At 44.5% G+C, this 16,377-nt stretch overlaps 1 protein-coding gene across 1 annotated transcript in view; it reads right to left on the bottom strand.

Annotated features, from left to right (window-relative positions):
* Positions 1–3,137: 3,137 nt before the first annotated feature.
* Positions 3,138–16,377, bottom strand: part of crip2 (cysteine-rich protein 2) — a 51,201-nt gene continuing 37,961 nt past the window's right edge. Inside the window, exons 3-8 of the mRNA XM_020487672.2 lie at positions 9,770–9,827; positions 7,514–7,648; positions 6,995–7,063; positions 6,709–6,803; positions 6,318–6,375; positions 3,138–6,080 (exon numbers count right to left, since the gene is read on the bottom strand). Coding sequence (XP_020343261.1) covers positions 6,013–6,080; positions 6,318–6,375; positions 6,709–6,803; positions 6,995–7,063; positions 7,514–7,648; positions 9,770–9,827 — 483 coding nt within the window. The 3' untranslated portion in view covers positions 3,138–6,012. The remainder of the gene's footprint in view (positions 6,081–6,317; positions 6,376–6,708; positions 6,804–6,994; positions 7,064–7,513; positions 7,649–9,769; positions 9,828–16,377) is intronic.

Here is a 16,377-nt window from a genome sequence, read left to right as displayed (position 1 = left end):
TCAGCAGATGTGTATAAATAGGGCCTGTTGCAATTTGCTCATAAGGATGAAGTATAGAGGGGAGGTCTCAGCTGCAATAAGCACTCTGCCAGGCAGCCAGCAGCACTCTTTAACTTCTCCACACTCTGAATCATTCATCAGATGGTCCAGGGAGAAAGGCTCTGGCCCCAGGTAGCAGCGGTATGATGATGAGCCTGGTTGGCTGTAAGACTTCCTGTCCTCACCAGACTAAAGCCTGGCTGACACAAGCGATACAAGTTACACTCCAGACTGGGGGTCAAATAGGATTTGTTTTATTCGAATGCTTTAGCTGCGGTTGATTTGGATTTTTCCTGACACAATAGACTCAACAGATTAATCCCAAGGGGTAAACCCTGTCCGCTTGCCACTCAGGCACGCTCAATCAAACACTCAAAATATTTGAAAGAGAACAAATATCCTTTGAACCCAGGCCTGCTTCATTCTTGCTCCTATCCTCCAGTGGGTTTTAATGAGGACCTCCGTATTAGTGAGCAATTAAACCTGGGACTAGCAAATGAACATAATCACAATTAAACACATTCACATCCCTCTCTACTGTGCAATGAATGGCATTATGTTGTAAAGTAGGTATGTAACTACTTGTTCTGGACCAGATGCCCAAACCTCACATACTGTACAGTTTAGACCATGTGGACAGACACCTGGACCTCCCCTGCTTTGAGTGGAGCTGGGGGGAGTCCACTGCCCTGAGGGGAGCTGGGGGGAGTCCACTGCCCTGGGGGGAGCTGGGGGGAGTCCACTGCCCTGAGGGGAGCTGGGGGGAGTCCACTGCCCTGGGGGGAGCTGGGGGGAGTCCACTGCCCTGAGGGGAGCTGGGGGGAGTCTACTGCCCTGAGGGGAGCTGGGGGGAGTCCACTGCCCTGAGGGAAGCTGGGGGGAGTCCACTGCCCTGAGGGGAGCTGGGGGGAGTCCACTGCCCTGAGGGGAGCTGGGGGGAGTCCACTGCCCTGAGGGAAGCTGGGGGGAGTCCACTGCCCTGAGGGGAGCTGGGGGGAGTCCACTGCCCTGAGGGGAGCTGGGGGGAGTCCACTGCCCTGAGGGGAGCTTGGGGGAGTCCCCTGCCTTCACACAAGGAGCTAGGTCTGGGCCTGGGTACATCTTGAGGGACTGCTACCTGAGGTACAGTGTGTGTGTGTGTGTGTGTGTGTGTGTGTGTGTGTGTGTGTGTGTGTGTGTGTGTGTGTGTGTGTGTGTGTGTGTGTGTGTGTGTGTGTGTGTGTGTGTGTGTGTGTGTGTGTGTGTGTGTGTGTGTGTGTGTGTTTTTAACTTAAAGGCATTATGACTGTAAATCATCAGAACCAGCCCACGCATACTAAAGAAGTCAGTAAACCTTACAAACAATAGCAGCCAGTAGCACGCAGTAAACAGAATTACTGTTCATACCATCACACAGGAGGTTGGTGGCACCTTAATTGGGGAGGACAGGCTTGTGGTAATGGCTGGAGTGGAATATGCGGGATGGAATTAAAATACAAACACATGGTTTCCAGGTGTTCAATACCATTCCATTTGCTCTGTTCCAGCCACTATTATGAGCCGTCCTCCCCTCAGCAGCCTCCACTGCCCCACTACACATGCATAACATGTCCATAGCATCCAAGCCTTTGTTAACAGACAGAAGCTGATTCCTGGGGTAATGGAAGTAATGTTGTGTGTGTGTGTGTATTGTGACATTCACACAACAAACATCCCACACAACCAGAGCAGAATAAGGTCCAAATAAATCCTAATGGTATGTATTATGAAGAAGCAGGTTTGGCCTGATTGTTCATAGGTTTATGAAGAGTTGATCTCAGCTCAGACTACAGGGTGGGGTTGGTCAAAGGTTATCATGAGTTACATGGTCTGTTCTGTTGTATTGACTGTGTGTGTATGGGTACCTTGTCTCCATACACGGTGTGGGCAGGGCACGAGCAACTATTAATAAATAATCACTCTAACCCCTGATTGTTTTCCATTCATACCCAGTTGTGTGTTTATGTGTGAAGGTGTGCGCACGCACGTCTCTGTGTTCCTTGAAATATTTGACTCTGCCCAGTCTAGCATGCAATAGTTTACTTTAAAACTAATGACAGATGATCTCATGACACAGCGTAGCGAACCACCGTGACATGTGTTTATTGTAAGGAGAGATCACCTTGGTAATATACGAGGACGTAACACACTTGCAGTTTGCAAAAAGGCACATGAAAAATTGTGGCCTGATGAGACAAAAATGTAACTCTTTGGCTTGAATGCAAAGCGCTATCACCAGGCACAGCTCATCACCCGTCTAACACCATCCCTACCGTGAAGCATGGAGGTGGCAGCAACATGTTATGGTGGAGGCTTTTCAGTGGCAGGGACTGGGAGACTGGTAAGGATAGAGGGAACAATGGAGCCAAAATATAGGCAAATCCCTGAAGAGAACCTGCTTCAGAATGCAAACGACCTTAGACTGGGGTGAAGATTACATTCCAACAGGACAATGACCCTAACCACATAGCCAAAACAACGCTGGAATTGCTTCAGAACAAGATTGTGAAAGTCATTGATTGGCACAGCCAAAGCCCAGACTTGTATCCCATTGAAAATCTGTGAAAAGACAAAGATAGCCGGTCACCACTCCCCATCTAACTTAACAGTGCTTGAGAAAATCTGCAAGGAAGAATGGGAGAAAATCCCCAAATCCAGATGTGCAAAGCTGATACAGACATACCCAAGACGAATCAAAGCTGTTATCGCCGCCAAAGGTCCTTCTACAAAGTACTGACTCAGCGGTGTGAATACTTATGTAAATGACATTATGTATTTTATCTTCAATACATTTCTAAAAACATGTTTTCACTTTGTCATGATGGGGTATTGCGTGTAGATGGAAGAAAAAAATACATATTTAATCCATTTTGAATTGAGGCTGTAACACAACAACTTGTGGCATAAATCAAGGGGTATGAATACATTCTGAAGGCACTGTAAATGTAAAGATGTACAGTATATTTATATGCCCTGGGATAACCCCCCCCCCACACACACACACAAACCACAGGAGATCAGATCAACAGTATATATAGAAAGTTTAATTAAGGGATTAAAAAGACGGAAGCAAGCAGGACTGAAGTGCAGCCATTTTATTTCTCTACAAACAGTGTTTTAATCAAGCCTTACTACACAAAACAGTTCATAACAGATCATTATAATCAAATCATCACAACAGTCCTATTTTATATATATATATATATATATATATATATATATATATATATATATATATATATATAATACTAAAGCACATTCTAACATAATGCTTTGTCTGCAGTGTTTCAGTTACTCTGTGTTTGTCCCAAAATGGCATCCTATTCCCTACATAGTGCAATACTTTTGACGGGAGCCCTGTTCAGAATTTAGTGCACTAAACAGGGAACAGGGTGCCATTTCAGATGCACCTGTGTTTCTATTGGCTACCTCCTACTAAGGTATAATACTTCAGTTAGCTCATAGAAATCTCAGGTAGAAATACATCAAGGGTTTCTTACTACAGTAACATTCTGACCATATCGAATTGTACAGCTTACCGATGGTCATCACTCTATATCCTACAAGTTTATGTTGCCCCAGCTTCTTTTCCTTCCTTCATTCATTTGTCCCATAGCCGTAGTACAATGCACTTTCCTTATGCAATTTTACTGGTATGGTCTTCTTATTCTTAACAAATGAATAAACACATCCTGTTTATTTCAAACCCAATTTAAAATGATTTCCATGTCTGGAACCCAATGCAGTACTGTGCATAAACAATCTACTGTACCATGTCAACCCAGTAACAGGATCCTCAAAATAGCCTGGTTCCAGATGTGTATGTGCTGTGTGGATACTATGGTATCCATTGACGTGCAATGACCATAGGCAAAACAGTACAAACAGATCATGAACCTGGCTACCCTTATTGACCCACAACCCTAAAATACCATCTTTTAAAATGATCCAGACTCTTTCTGGAACTTAAACCCCAGATACTTTTTTTTATATCATCCATTTGATCAGGAATGTAGTCTGCGGCCAAAACTGTATAAATCTAGGTCTTAACCCATAAATCTAGCAGGAGGGATTTAAAGTGGTGCTCCTGAAACAGCACCACCTGCACCTGCCGCCAGACTACTCCCTCTCTCCCAGGTACACCTGCATGCCTGTCAGCATGTTACCATGACAACGCAACACCCCTAAAAACACCATGTATCACTAATCTGAGGAAATATATTTGTTATGTTACAGACAGGGATCATATGACCTATTTCACCTGGTCTCGTCTCTAAACTCCCCCTCAAAGGCCGCGTTAGGGGTACTTAAAGTTAAATAAAAGGGAAATAAAAAAATGTTTTATTGCAGTATAATGTGCTTATATCCACGCTCGTAAATATACATAAACATGACAATCTAATCATGAACTCATAAAAGGTGAAGAACTTATGTTTCAGTGGGGAGAGAGAATGGTAGCTCCATACAGTAATATGAAGAACCCACTCAGGGCTAAATTGTGTTCCATGAATTATTTTTTCTTTTTGAAGCGTAAATAAAATATAATTTAATAAAGTGTTTGGGAAGCGTCAAGCTACACTATATATACAAAAGTATGTGGACACGCCTTCAAATTAGTGGATGTGGCTATTTCAGCCACACCCATTGCTGACCGGTGTATACAATCGAGCACACAGCCATGCACTCTCCATAGACAAATATTGGAGACCTCAGTGACTTTCAACGTGGCACCGTCATAGGATGCCACCTTTCCTACAAGTCAAATCGTCACATTTCTGCCCTGCTAGAGCTGCCCCAGTCAACTGTAAGTGCTGTTATTGTAAAGTGGAAACGTTGAGGAGCAACAAGCGGTAGGTCACACAAGTTCACAGAACAGGACCGCCGAAAGCTGAAGCGTGTAAAAATAGTCTGTCCTCATTTTCAACACTCACTACTGAGTTCCAAACTGCCTCTGGAAGCAACGTCAGCACAATAACTGTTCGTCAGGAGCTTCATGAAATGGGTTTCCATCGCAGAGCAGCTGCACACAAGCCTAAGATCACCATGTGCAATGCCAAGCATCAGCTGGAGTGGTGTAAAGCTCGCCGCCATTGGGCTCTGGAGCAGTGGAAATGTGTTTTCTGGAGTGATGAATCATGCTTCACCATCTTGCAGTTCCAATGGACGAATGCCAGGAGAAAGCTACCTGCCCCAATGTTTTTGATGATTCGGGCTAGGCCCCTTAGTTTCAGTGAAGGGAAATCTTAACTCTACAGCATACTATAACATTCATTGCATACGATTCTGTGCTTCCAACATTGAGGCAACAGTTTGGGGAAGGCCCTTGCCTGTTTCAGCATGACACAATGCCCCCGTGCACAAAGCGAGGTCCGTACAGAAATGGTTTGTCGAGGTCGGTGTAAAAGAACTTGACTGGCCTGCACAGAGTCCTGACCTCAACCCCATCAAACACCTTTGGGATGAATTGGAACACAGACTGCGAGCCAGGCCTAATCGCCCAACATCAGTGCCCGACCTCACTAATACTTTTGTGGCTGAATGGAAGCAAGTCCCTGCAGCAATGTTCCAACATCTAGTGGAAAGCCTTCCCAGAAGATTGGGGGCTGCTGTGGCAGCAAAGGAGGGACCAACTCCATATTAATGCCCATGATTTTGGAATCAACTAACAGGTGTCCACATACTTTTGGTCAGTGTATATGTATATTAGTGTATATATATTAGTGTATATTAGAGGACTGCAGTGCTAGGAGGCCGAGGTGGGCTGGGCCAGGTGGTGAAATATTTGGGGTCAGGGGTTAAATGGGAGGAGCTGGAAGAGAGGCCTTGGGTCTCTCAGGGCTGCTTATAGAAGGAGCTATAGGGGCTAAAGCCTAGTGTTAATAATACTGTGTTGGATTGTGGTATTAGTATTGGAGAGCTTAGGTTGAGGCTGGGGACCTGACAGACCGCAGTAGCTCAGGGCTGGGCCTCTGTGCTGACGTCCTTCTCATAGATGTAGCTGCCAACACCTCCAGTGTTCACTCCTGGAGACACAAGAACACCACAGACAAACAGGCATCAGTATCAAATGCTGAAAATGTGTGACAGTATAACAAATCACTTATTTTCTTTTGGTGGTTTTTCGTCACTTTTATGTAGGAAGTGCAATATAAGCAGTTTCTTTTAACAGCTATAACACCCAGCATAGGCTATTGTTAAAGTATAGCTAATATTTATGGACAACAGCACCACCTAGTGGTTGAGTAAAGACAAGCACCTACCTTTGGGTCCAAAGAGACAAGCATAGCATGGCTTGTGGCAGTATGGCTGGCCATTATGCTGTTATAACACAAAAGACACTGTATGAAAATGTGCAATCATACCATGTATTCATTCAGAACATCCTGATTATGACGCATTTATGCCATTCAGGTGCATTCAAGAAAACCGGCTTGAGCAAGGTGCTGTGTAGACTCCCTAATCTTGATAACATAATGAGCAGTTATTTAGGATCCAAGATGATTCGTAGTTCAGTGATTCTGTGTTGTGCCTTGCTCAGACGGATTCCCTTGAACATTGATTGTTTTTTTGCAGCTGGCCCCTTCCTGGTAAAATTTCCTGCCTCTTTCACCCCCCTCCTCATCCCTTTCTCCCTCCCCTCATCTCTCCTACCTCTGCGTGGCTGCCAGCGGCCAGGGTCTTGCTGCACCTCTCACAGCGGAGACAGGGCCGATGCCAGTCCTTCCCCAGGGACGTCACCTTCTCAGCTACCATACACACACACACAATAACTTAGAAATCAATGACCTCAGCGGCAGGTGTGTCGGAAATGCTCAAATGTCATTCAAAAGGAAAAGACACACAGGACATGTTACCATGGCAACTGCACGACAGGCCCAGTTGTAATCTAACACCTAACAGTTTATTCTGAGCCTGGTAGTGTGCCATGGCTACTTACCAAAGTAGACCTTCTTGCTGCACCTGGGACACAGGTTGGCCTCACCAGAGAAGGTGGTGATGCTGGAAGCTGTAAAGAAACAGAAGAGTCAGAAAGAGAGTTCACCAGCAGATAGCTGCACACACACACACACACACACACACACACACACACACACACACACACACACACACACACACACACACACACACACACACACACACACACACACACACACACACACACACACACACACACACACACAGTAGTATAGCCTCTGGTCTGCAACTGTGGGAAAACGCAGTGTGAACAGCTTGAGAAAGTCCACTGGGACCATCCCTGGTGTGAGCCTGGCCTGTATAGTAGGTCTCATCACTGAGTCAGCAGGAAGACCAAGTCTACTTCCCCTTTCTATCAAACTCAGATCTGTAGGCAGCTACTTTCACTATTTCACAACTTTTCCCATGTCTTCAGTTACATATGTGGACACATACACATGCATGCGCGAAAGAACGTGCACACACACACACTAGCATGTACCTTTGACAGGTGCCCTGGGTGCAAACACTTTCTTCTCCTCAGCAGGCTTGGGTGGGGCGTTCAAGTCAGTAGAGGCTAGGTTATTGCTGACGGGGGCTTCATACACATAGGACCCTGCTCCGCCAATGTTCACACCTTCAGTGGTCATAGGGTAGAGGAGAAGTCAGAGTTTAGATTCAGACCAGTTTGGACACACCTACATTTCTTTATTTTGTACTATTTTATAAATGGTAAAATAATAGTGAAGACATCAAAACTATGGAAAAAATACAGATAGAATCATGTCGTAACCAAAAAAAGTGATAAACAAATCAAAATATTATTTATATTTGAGGTTCTTCAAAGTAGCCACCCTTTTGCCTTGATGACAGCTTTACACACGCTTGGCATTCTCTCAACCAGCTTCATGAGGTAGTTATTTACAGCCAGCAATTACAGCCTTGCAGACCTTTGGCATTTTAGTTGTCAATTTGTTGAGGTAATCTGAAGAGATTTCACCCCATGCTTCCTGAAGCACCTCCCACAAGTTGGATTGGCTTGATAGGCACTTCTTAGGTACCATAAAGGTCAGGCTGCTCCCACAACAGCTCAATAGGGTTGAGATCGGGTGACTGCTGGCCACTCCATTATAGACACAATACCAGCTGACTGCTTCTTCCCTAAATAGTTATTGCATAGTTTGGAGCTGTGCTTTGGGTCATTGTCCTGTTGTAGGAGGAAATTGGTTCCAATTAAGTGCCTTCCACAGGGTATGGTATGGCGTTGCAAAATGGAGTGAGAGCCTTCCTTCTTCAAGATCCCTTTTACCCTGTACAAATCTCCAACTTTACCACCACCAAAGCACCCCCAGACCATCACATTGCTTGACATTTGGCGTCAAGCACTCTTCCAGCATCTTTTCATTTTTTCTGTGTCTCACGAATGTTCTTCTTTGTGATCCGAACACCTCAAACTTAGATTTGTCTTTCCATAACACATTTTTCCAATCTACCTCTGTCCAGTGTCTGTGTTCTTTTGCCCATCTTAATCTTTTCATTTTATTGGCCAGTCTGAGATATGGCTTTTTCTTTGCAACTGCCTAGACGGCCAGCATCCCGGAGTTGCCTCTTCACTGTTGACATTGATACTGGTGCTTTGCGGGTACTATTTAATGAAGCTGCCAGTTGAGGACTTGTAAGGCGTCTGTTTCTGAAACTAGAGACTCTAATATTCTTGTCCTCTTGCTCAGTTGTGCACTGGGGCCTCCCACTCCTCTTTTTATTCTGGTTAGGGCCAGTGCGCTGTTCTCTGAAGGGAGTAGTACAAAGCGTTGTACGAGATCTTCAGTTTCTTGGCAATTTCTCGCATGAAATAGCCTTCATTTCTCAGAACAAGAATAGACTGATGAGTTTCAGAAGAAAGTTCTTTGTTTCTGGCCATTTTGAGCCTGTAATCGAACCCACAAATGCTGAGGCTCCAGATACTCAACTATTGTAAAGAAGGACAGTTTTATTGCTTCTTTAAATCAGAACAACAGTTTTCAGCTGTGCTAACAATTTCAAAAGGGTTTTCTAATGATCGATTAGCCTTTGAAAATAATAAGCTTGGATTAGCTAACACAACGTGCCATTGGAGCACAGAAGTGATGGTTGCTGATAATGGGCCTCTGTACACCTATGTAGATATTCCATAAAAAATCTGCAGTTTCCAGCTCCACCAGTCATTTACAACATTAACAATGTCTACACTGTATTTCTGATCAATTTGATGTTATTTTAATGGACAATTAGCTATACTTTCAAAAACAAGGACATTTCTAAGTGACCCCAAACTTTTTAACAGTAGTGTAGAAGAGAACAGAAAAACAGCAGTCTCCAGACCTCGTAGGGAAGGATTTGAATACCCCTAACCACACAACTCTATTCACTACTTTTAACAACTTCCACTGAACATTTGACAAAAACACATTTACTTGAAGAACAGTGCAGATGCAAAGTTTGGTAACAGAATGACGGTTTGCGTTGTTTGTGCCGTCATTCTGTTACCAAACTTTGCGTCCGCACTTTTCTTCAAGTGAATGTGTTTTTGGAAAGTTTTCAGTTGAAATTGTTAAAAGTTGTCCTTGTGCATAGAGTTGTATAGTTTGTTAAACTTTGCAAACATTGTTTTTGGTATGACATACACTTTAAAGTGAAACATTTGAGCATCATTCTGTTACCATGGAATTGCCATCCTGATCTAATGTATGCCTTATGACAATAGTAAGATGTACTTAACCTTTTGGTCCAAAGAGGGCAGCATAGCATGGTTTGTGGCAGAAGGGCTTCCCATCATGCTGTAGACAGGGAATAAAGAGAAGAAGAATGACTGACTGTGAGTAAATGACATTTATAAGCCCAAACCTCACAAGACTGACAACCATAGCTTGGCAATTTCCATCTTCTAGCCAGACTCATGCATCTTTGGAAAAAAAGGTTATTGGATTGTGTGTGCGTGTGTGTAGGAGAGAGACAGAGAAAAAAGACACCACAGCCTCCTGAGAAAGAGAGAAAGAAAGTCAGTCTGGCTTGATCTCCATTTTCTAATGTGTCACAATGTTCCAGCCCAGGTATCAGTTGTGGTCGTAAACAGGAGACCAGTACTGTTGATTAATCAAACACCTCACATCAGGGTCCTATTCAGTAGGTGGAAATCATTCGGAAACGTACTGAACATGACTGGTAACTTTCCCCAAATTTCCAGGTTTCCCAGAAATCCTGGTTGGAGGATTCTGGATTTCCTGTTTATTCCCTCATGATTCCAGGAGTTCTAAACAAGAGAGCCCCCCCCCCCCCCAGATTTTTGAAACCCTACCCAGGATAGGTGAGCGAATATGGGCCTTGTAGGATGACAGAGGTCAGTCGAAGGCTTAGAGATGGGTCTGTTAGGACCCTATGTCCCTCCTAAAGCATGCTGGGATGATGGTGGTCATGTAATAGTTGTCAGTGGTCATATCAAATGGTCATGTAACAGCATGGACAGGCAGCAGAGGGATCAGGGCCTGGGCCAGAGAGAAGACATCCAGTCCAGAGCTCTTTCCTAACTAATCTTTTTGCCATTCCATTTCTCTCCTTGCCGCCTCGACAAAATGGATTGGAGAAAAAGGTCAAAAAAGGTCTCCTCCAATACAGTGAGTAGGACGGGAAGAGAGTGGATGAATTGAGATACAGCCAAAGTGGACAGGCAGAGGGGGATGAAGGAGGCCATGGTACCAACGCCACGTGCCAATGCCGACTGTGGGAACAAACTGCTTTAGTCGCACAATCCCTTCACACCCACGTGGCATCTTATTCCACTCAGAAACCCAGAGTAGAAAACAGCCTGTTTCTCTTCTCAACTATCTATAATGTATTACCCATGACAGGAAGTACATATAGCGCTGTAACAGGAGCTAGAAACAGACAGGCAGACACAGTGTGTGTGTGTTAGACAGACACAGATCCGCAGAGGTTGTAACATCTATGGGGCCTATACAGTAAAAGTTCTGGTAATATTAGTCTCTCTCTTTCTGACTAATAGGCACTGATGGGTTTGTCAGGAGGGAAGGTCCAGCACACAGGGCTTCATTGTGTCCACTAGACAGCTCTGGTCCCCTCACAGTTCTGGTTGTATTTCCCTACAGCAGGACCAGTAGGACCTGAAAGATGGATTACCCAGCCCAATGTGTGGTTATAATTCACTGCAGTATGAGTACCCTAAAGATGGATCAACTATCCCAGTCCAGAGCCCAGAGCCTAGCCCACTCACTTCCCAGACACAAAAAGGAGGAGACATTCACCTTTCCAATTTTCCCACATCCATTTCTGCCTCATGCACCAATTAATGATGTTACTTCTGTAACAGTTTTCTTCTGTTGAAGGAGAGGAGGACCAAAATGCAGCGTGGTTAGTGTTCAACATGTTTAATAAGGACAATAAACGTGAACACTACAAAATACAAACAACAAATAGGAAAAAAAAAAAACAGTCCTATCTGGTGTATAGACACAAAGACAGAAGACAACCACCCACAAAATACCCAAAGGACATGGCTGCCTAAATATGGTTCCCAATCAGAGACAACGATAAACAACTGCCTCTAATTGAGAACCAATCTAGGCAACCATAGACTTACATAATCACCTAGACCAGAAAACACCCCATAAACATACAAACCCCTAGACCAGGAAAAACACATAAATCCCCCATGTCACACCCTGACCTAATCAAAATAATACAGAAAACAAAGATAACTAAGGCCAGGGCGTGACAACTTCTATGACCAGAGAAAGTGAAATATTCCTCTATATTATAAAAGACAAGCCGCTTATAATAACAACGCAAACTTATGGAAACACTTTGCTACACATTAATTACAGCTGCAGTGCTGGTTGTAGTGTGAGTGGAAATAGGGAGAATGCACACTTTATGGCTTATAAAAGTGCTGATCAAATTATTGACCGTGCTGAATAAGGGCTCCTGAGTGGCACAGCGGTCTAAAGCACTGCATCTCAGTGCTAGAGGCATAACTACAGACCCGGGTTCAATTCCAGGCTGTATCACAACCGGTCGTGTTTGGGAGTCCCATAGGGCAGCGCACAATTGGCCCAGCATCGTCCGGGTTTGGCCAGGGTAGGCCGCCATTGTAAATATGAATTTGTTCTTAACTGACTTGCCTAGTTAAAAAAAGGCTCCATGTTAACTGATGCGCCTCATGCAATGGAATGTATTTTAAGTAATGTCAGTTGAGTTGAATCAACAAACCACCACACGTGTTGATGGGTACACTTCCTGCTTTTACTTCCTCCTTTTGCTTCCTGCTTTGCTCCTATTAGTAGAATCGCAATGGCCGCCAGTCCACCCATTATGCCATCATTGACATGAATTGAGACACCAGTTCTATTCATTCTATTTCTATGGCGGCACATGCAGTCAGGAGTGGAGGAGAGGAGAAAATTACCGGTGACTGCAATCATTTGGCTGGCCAACTACCGCCATCCAAAATCCATGACCGTCACAGCCCTAGTCTTTCCCTGACCCCGAATCTGATCTCATACAGCCCCCTTCCTCGTGAGACACACACACACACAGACACACCACCACCGCTCATCCTGCTCCCTTGGCCTTTGCGTGGTAAGACCCAGGCCCATTATCAACTGTATACCTGTATCAGGACCCATGGTGAGGGGGATTAGTACAAACATGATCTTGGAAGGTTCTCTGTGTGTCGTAACAGAGTTATGACCTCCTCCTTGGATAGAGCCAGGATGAAGGCTTGGCCTGTGTGTGTGTGCATAATGTGTACTATGGAGGCTTGCTAAAGGCTTCTGTATGATACAGTTGGCTGGCGGCTAGCCAAACTCGCATACTCCCTTAAAAAAAGACCTTCACTTAAAAAAGAGAGAAAGCCTTGTCCATCTTTGTCCATCTTGAGGCACCGTAGCCAGTGTCCATCTTTGTCCATCTTGAGGCGCCGTAGCCAGTATACACTTCCACAAAAGTCAGAATTAATCTAAGATATTGCAGTATTTCCCAAGTGAAAAAATGTGCGTGAAATCAAGTCGTCTCTCAAATTGCAAGAATCACTACTGTTGACCAATGACCAAAGAAGGGGCGTAGACTGAACTTGAACTTCAGCCTGAACTGAACTTCAGCTTGCCTTGAAAAAAAGTATTAGTGTGCACGAACAGCTGAAAAAAACCTTACAGAAGACCAAAACAAAACAAAAACATTACAATATGTCATCATAACAAATGCACAAACTGTTCCATTACGGTTTCGGATGGGAAGTATACTGATGACCTTATGACTCTGCCATCTGCCATCCATGGAGCCCCAGGGGGCAGTGGTGCAATCTCCCCCATCGTTATTCCCCTGTCCTCTGCTTATAGAGACCCTGACCTCTGCTGTACTGTGCCTGGGATCTCCTCACAGCACACGGACTACATTCCTTGTCTTTTCTTATAGTACACTACTAACCCCGCCCCCCCCACTCCATCTCTGAACCATCCCTTCAGTTCCATGATGATGGGGTACAGACTTTTCCGACCACAGCCATGCACTCACCATGGCAATGTAGCCTAGCCTAAGGCTGCTGGTTGGATTTGGGATGTGCTGTCAATGGAGAGGATGGACTAGAGTACATCTAATCATGTGTGTCTGATCTGCTGCCTGTCCATGGAGTGGAGGGCGGACAACAACAACCCAGGCCAGTATTGCCAACATCTACTAGTAGTCTGGTCCCAGATCTGTTTTTGCTGTATTGGAGTTGGTTAAAGCCTGGTCCCAGGTCTGTTTGTGCTGTAATGGAGTTGGTTAAAGCCTGGTCCCAGATCTGTTTGTGCTGTATTGGAGTTGGTTAAAGCCTGGTCCCAGGTATGTTTGTGCTGTATTGGAGTTGGTTAAAGCCTGGTCCCAGATCTGTTTGTGCTGTATTGGAGTTGGTTAAAGTCTGGTCCCAGATCTGTTTGTGCTGTATTGGAGTTGGTTAAAGCCTGGTCCCAGATCGGTTTGTGCTGTATTGGAGTTGGTTAAAGCCTGGTCCCAGATCTGTTTGTGCTGTATTGGAGTTGGATAAAGCCTGGTCCCAGATCTGTTTGTGCTGTATTGGAGTTGGTTAAAGCCTGGTCCCAGATCTGTTTGTGCTGTATTGGATTTGGTTATTGCGTGGTCCCCGATCTATTTACAGTATATTGTACAACCAGATCTGGGACCAGGCTTATCTACTGGGGTCTGGAGGGAAATTGTGGAGAGGACATGGAGAAAGAACATTCATTTGATGTAATGATGAGAGAGAGATTAAACAACCCAGGCTAGGACTGCATCTAGTATCTACTGACGACTGGCTAGCGTCTGGTCTGAGCTGGGTGGGGAATAGCTTGTGTGATTTTGTGTCATATAAAGCTGCAGAATTCACATCCTTCTTTCCTTCCTGTTCTGTTCTAATCCAGACCAAGGGACAGGGCTGTTTCACACTGACATAACCAATATCAAATCAAATGTTATTTGTCACATACGCCGACTACCGTGAAATGCTTACTTACAAGCCCTTAACCAACAATGCAGTTCAAGAAAGTGTTAAGTAAAAAGTAACACAATAAAATTACATAACAATAACAAGGCTATATACAGGGGGTACTGGTACCCAGTCAATGTGCGGGGGTAATTTGAGATAATTTGTACAGGTAGGGGTAAAGTGACTATGCATAGATAATAAACAATGAGTAGCAGCTATGTAAAAACAAATGGGGTGGGTCAATGTAAATAGTCCAGGTGGCCATTTGATTAATTGTTCAACAGTCTTATGGCTTGAGGGTAGAAGCTGTTAAGGAGCCTTTTGGACCTAGACTTGGTGCTCCGGTACCGCTTGCCGTGCTGTAGCAGAGAGAACAGTCTATGACTTGGTTGACTGGAGTCCTTTGACCATTTTTTTGGCCTTCTTCTGACACTGCCTAGTATATATAAGTCCTGGATGGCAGGAAGCTTGGCTCCAGTGATGTATTGGGCCATACACACTACCCTCTGTATCGCCTTACAGTCGGATGCCAAGCAGTTGCCATACCAGGCGGTGATGCTCTCGATGGGCAGCTGTATAACTTTTTGAGGATCTGGGGACCCATGCCAAATGTTTTCAGTCTCCTGAGGGGGAAAAGGTGTCCTCTTCACAACTGTCTTGGTATGTTTGGACCGTGATAGTTTGTTGGTGATGTGGACACCAAGGAACTTGAAACTCTCAACCCACTCCACTACTGCCCCGTCGATGTTAATGGGGTCTGATCGGCCTTCCTTTTCATGTAGTCCATGAGCATCATGAGAATGGAAAATGATGTGGATATATTGAAGCAACATCTCAGGACAGCAGTCAGGAAGTTAAAGCTTGGTTGCAAATGGGTCTTCCAAATGGACAATGACCCCAAGCATACTTCCAAAGTTGTGGCAAAATGGCTTAAGGACAACAAAGTCAAGGTATGGGAGTGGCCATCACAAAGCCCTGACCTCATCCTATAGAAAATTTGTGGGCAGAACTGAAAAAATGTGTGCGAGCAAACCTGGCTCCTACAAACCTGGCTCAGTTACACCAGCTCTGTCAGGAGCAATGGGCCAAAATTCACCCAACTTATTGTGGGAAGCTTTTGGAAGGCTACCCGAAACATTTGACCCAAGTTTAAATTGTTTAAGGCAATGCTCCCAAATACTAATTGAGTGTATGTAAACTTCTGACCCACTGGGAATGTGATGAAATAAATAAAAGCTGAAATAAATAAATCATTCTCTCTATATTATTTCACATTCTTAAAATAAAGTGGTGATCCTAACTGACCTAAGACAGGGAATTTTTACTAGGATTGAATGTCAGGAATCGTGAAAAACTGAGTTTAAATGTATTTGGGAAAGGTGTATGTAAACTTCCGACTTCAACTGTAGAACACAACTCTCTTGGTAAATAATGCGATCTACAGCTTATGATAAGGCACTCTACCTCAGTCGAGCAACACTTACTTTATATGAGACATCGTGCACCAGCAGTTATTGACAAATAGACACACACCATACCCTTCGCCTTACCAGACATAGCTGCTCTGTCCTGCCAATGCACGGAAAACCCAGCCAGCTCTATATTATCCGTGTCGTCATTCAGCCGCGACTCAGTGAAACATAAGATATTATAGTGTTTAATGTCCCGTTGGTAGGCCAGTCTCGATCATAGATCATCCTGTTTTCCAGTGATTGCTCGTTGGCCAATAGAACCGACCTTCTCCCTCTGTATCTCCGCCTTTTCTTCACGTGAATGGCAGGGATTTGGGCCTGGTCTCCGGAAAGCAGTATATTCTTTGCGTAGGACTCATTAAAAGAACATATCTTCGTCCA

This window comes from Oncorhynchus kisutch, linkage group LG7, assembly GCF_002021735.2.
Source record: "Oncorhynchus kisutch isolate 150728-3 linkage group LG7, Okis_V2, whole genome shotgun sequence".
NCBI classification, from domain to species: domain Eukaryota; kingdom Metazoa; phylum Chordata; class Actinopteri; order Salmoniformes; family Salmonidae; genus Oncorhynchus; species Oncorhynchus kisutch.
Note: the sequence above shows the minus strand (reverse complement) of the source record. Positions and strands in the feature narration are given on the sequence as shown.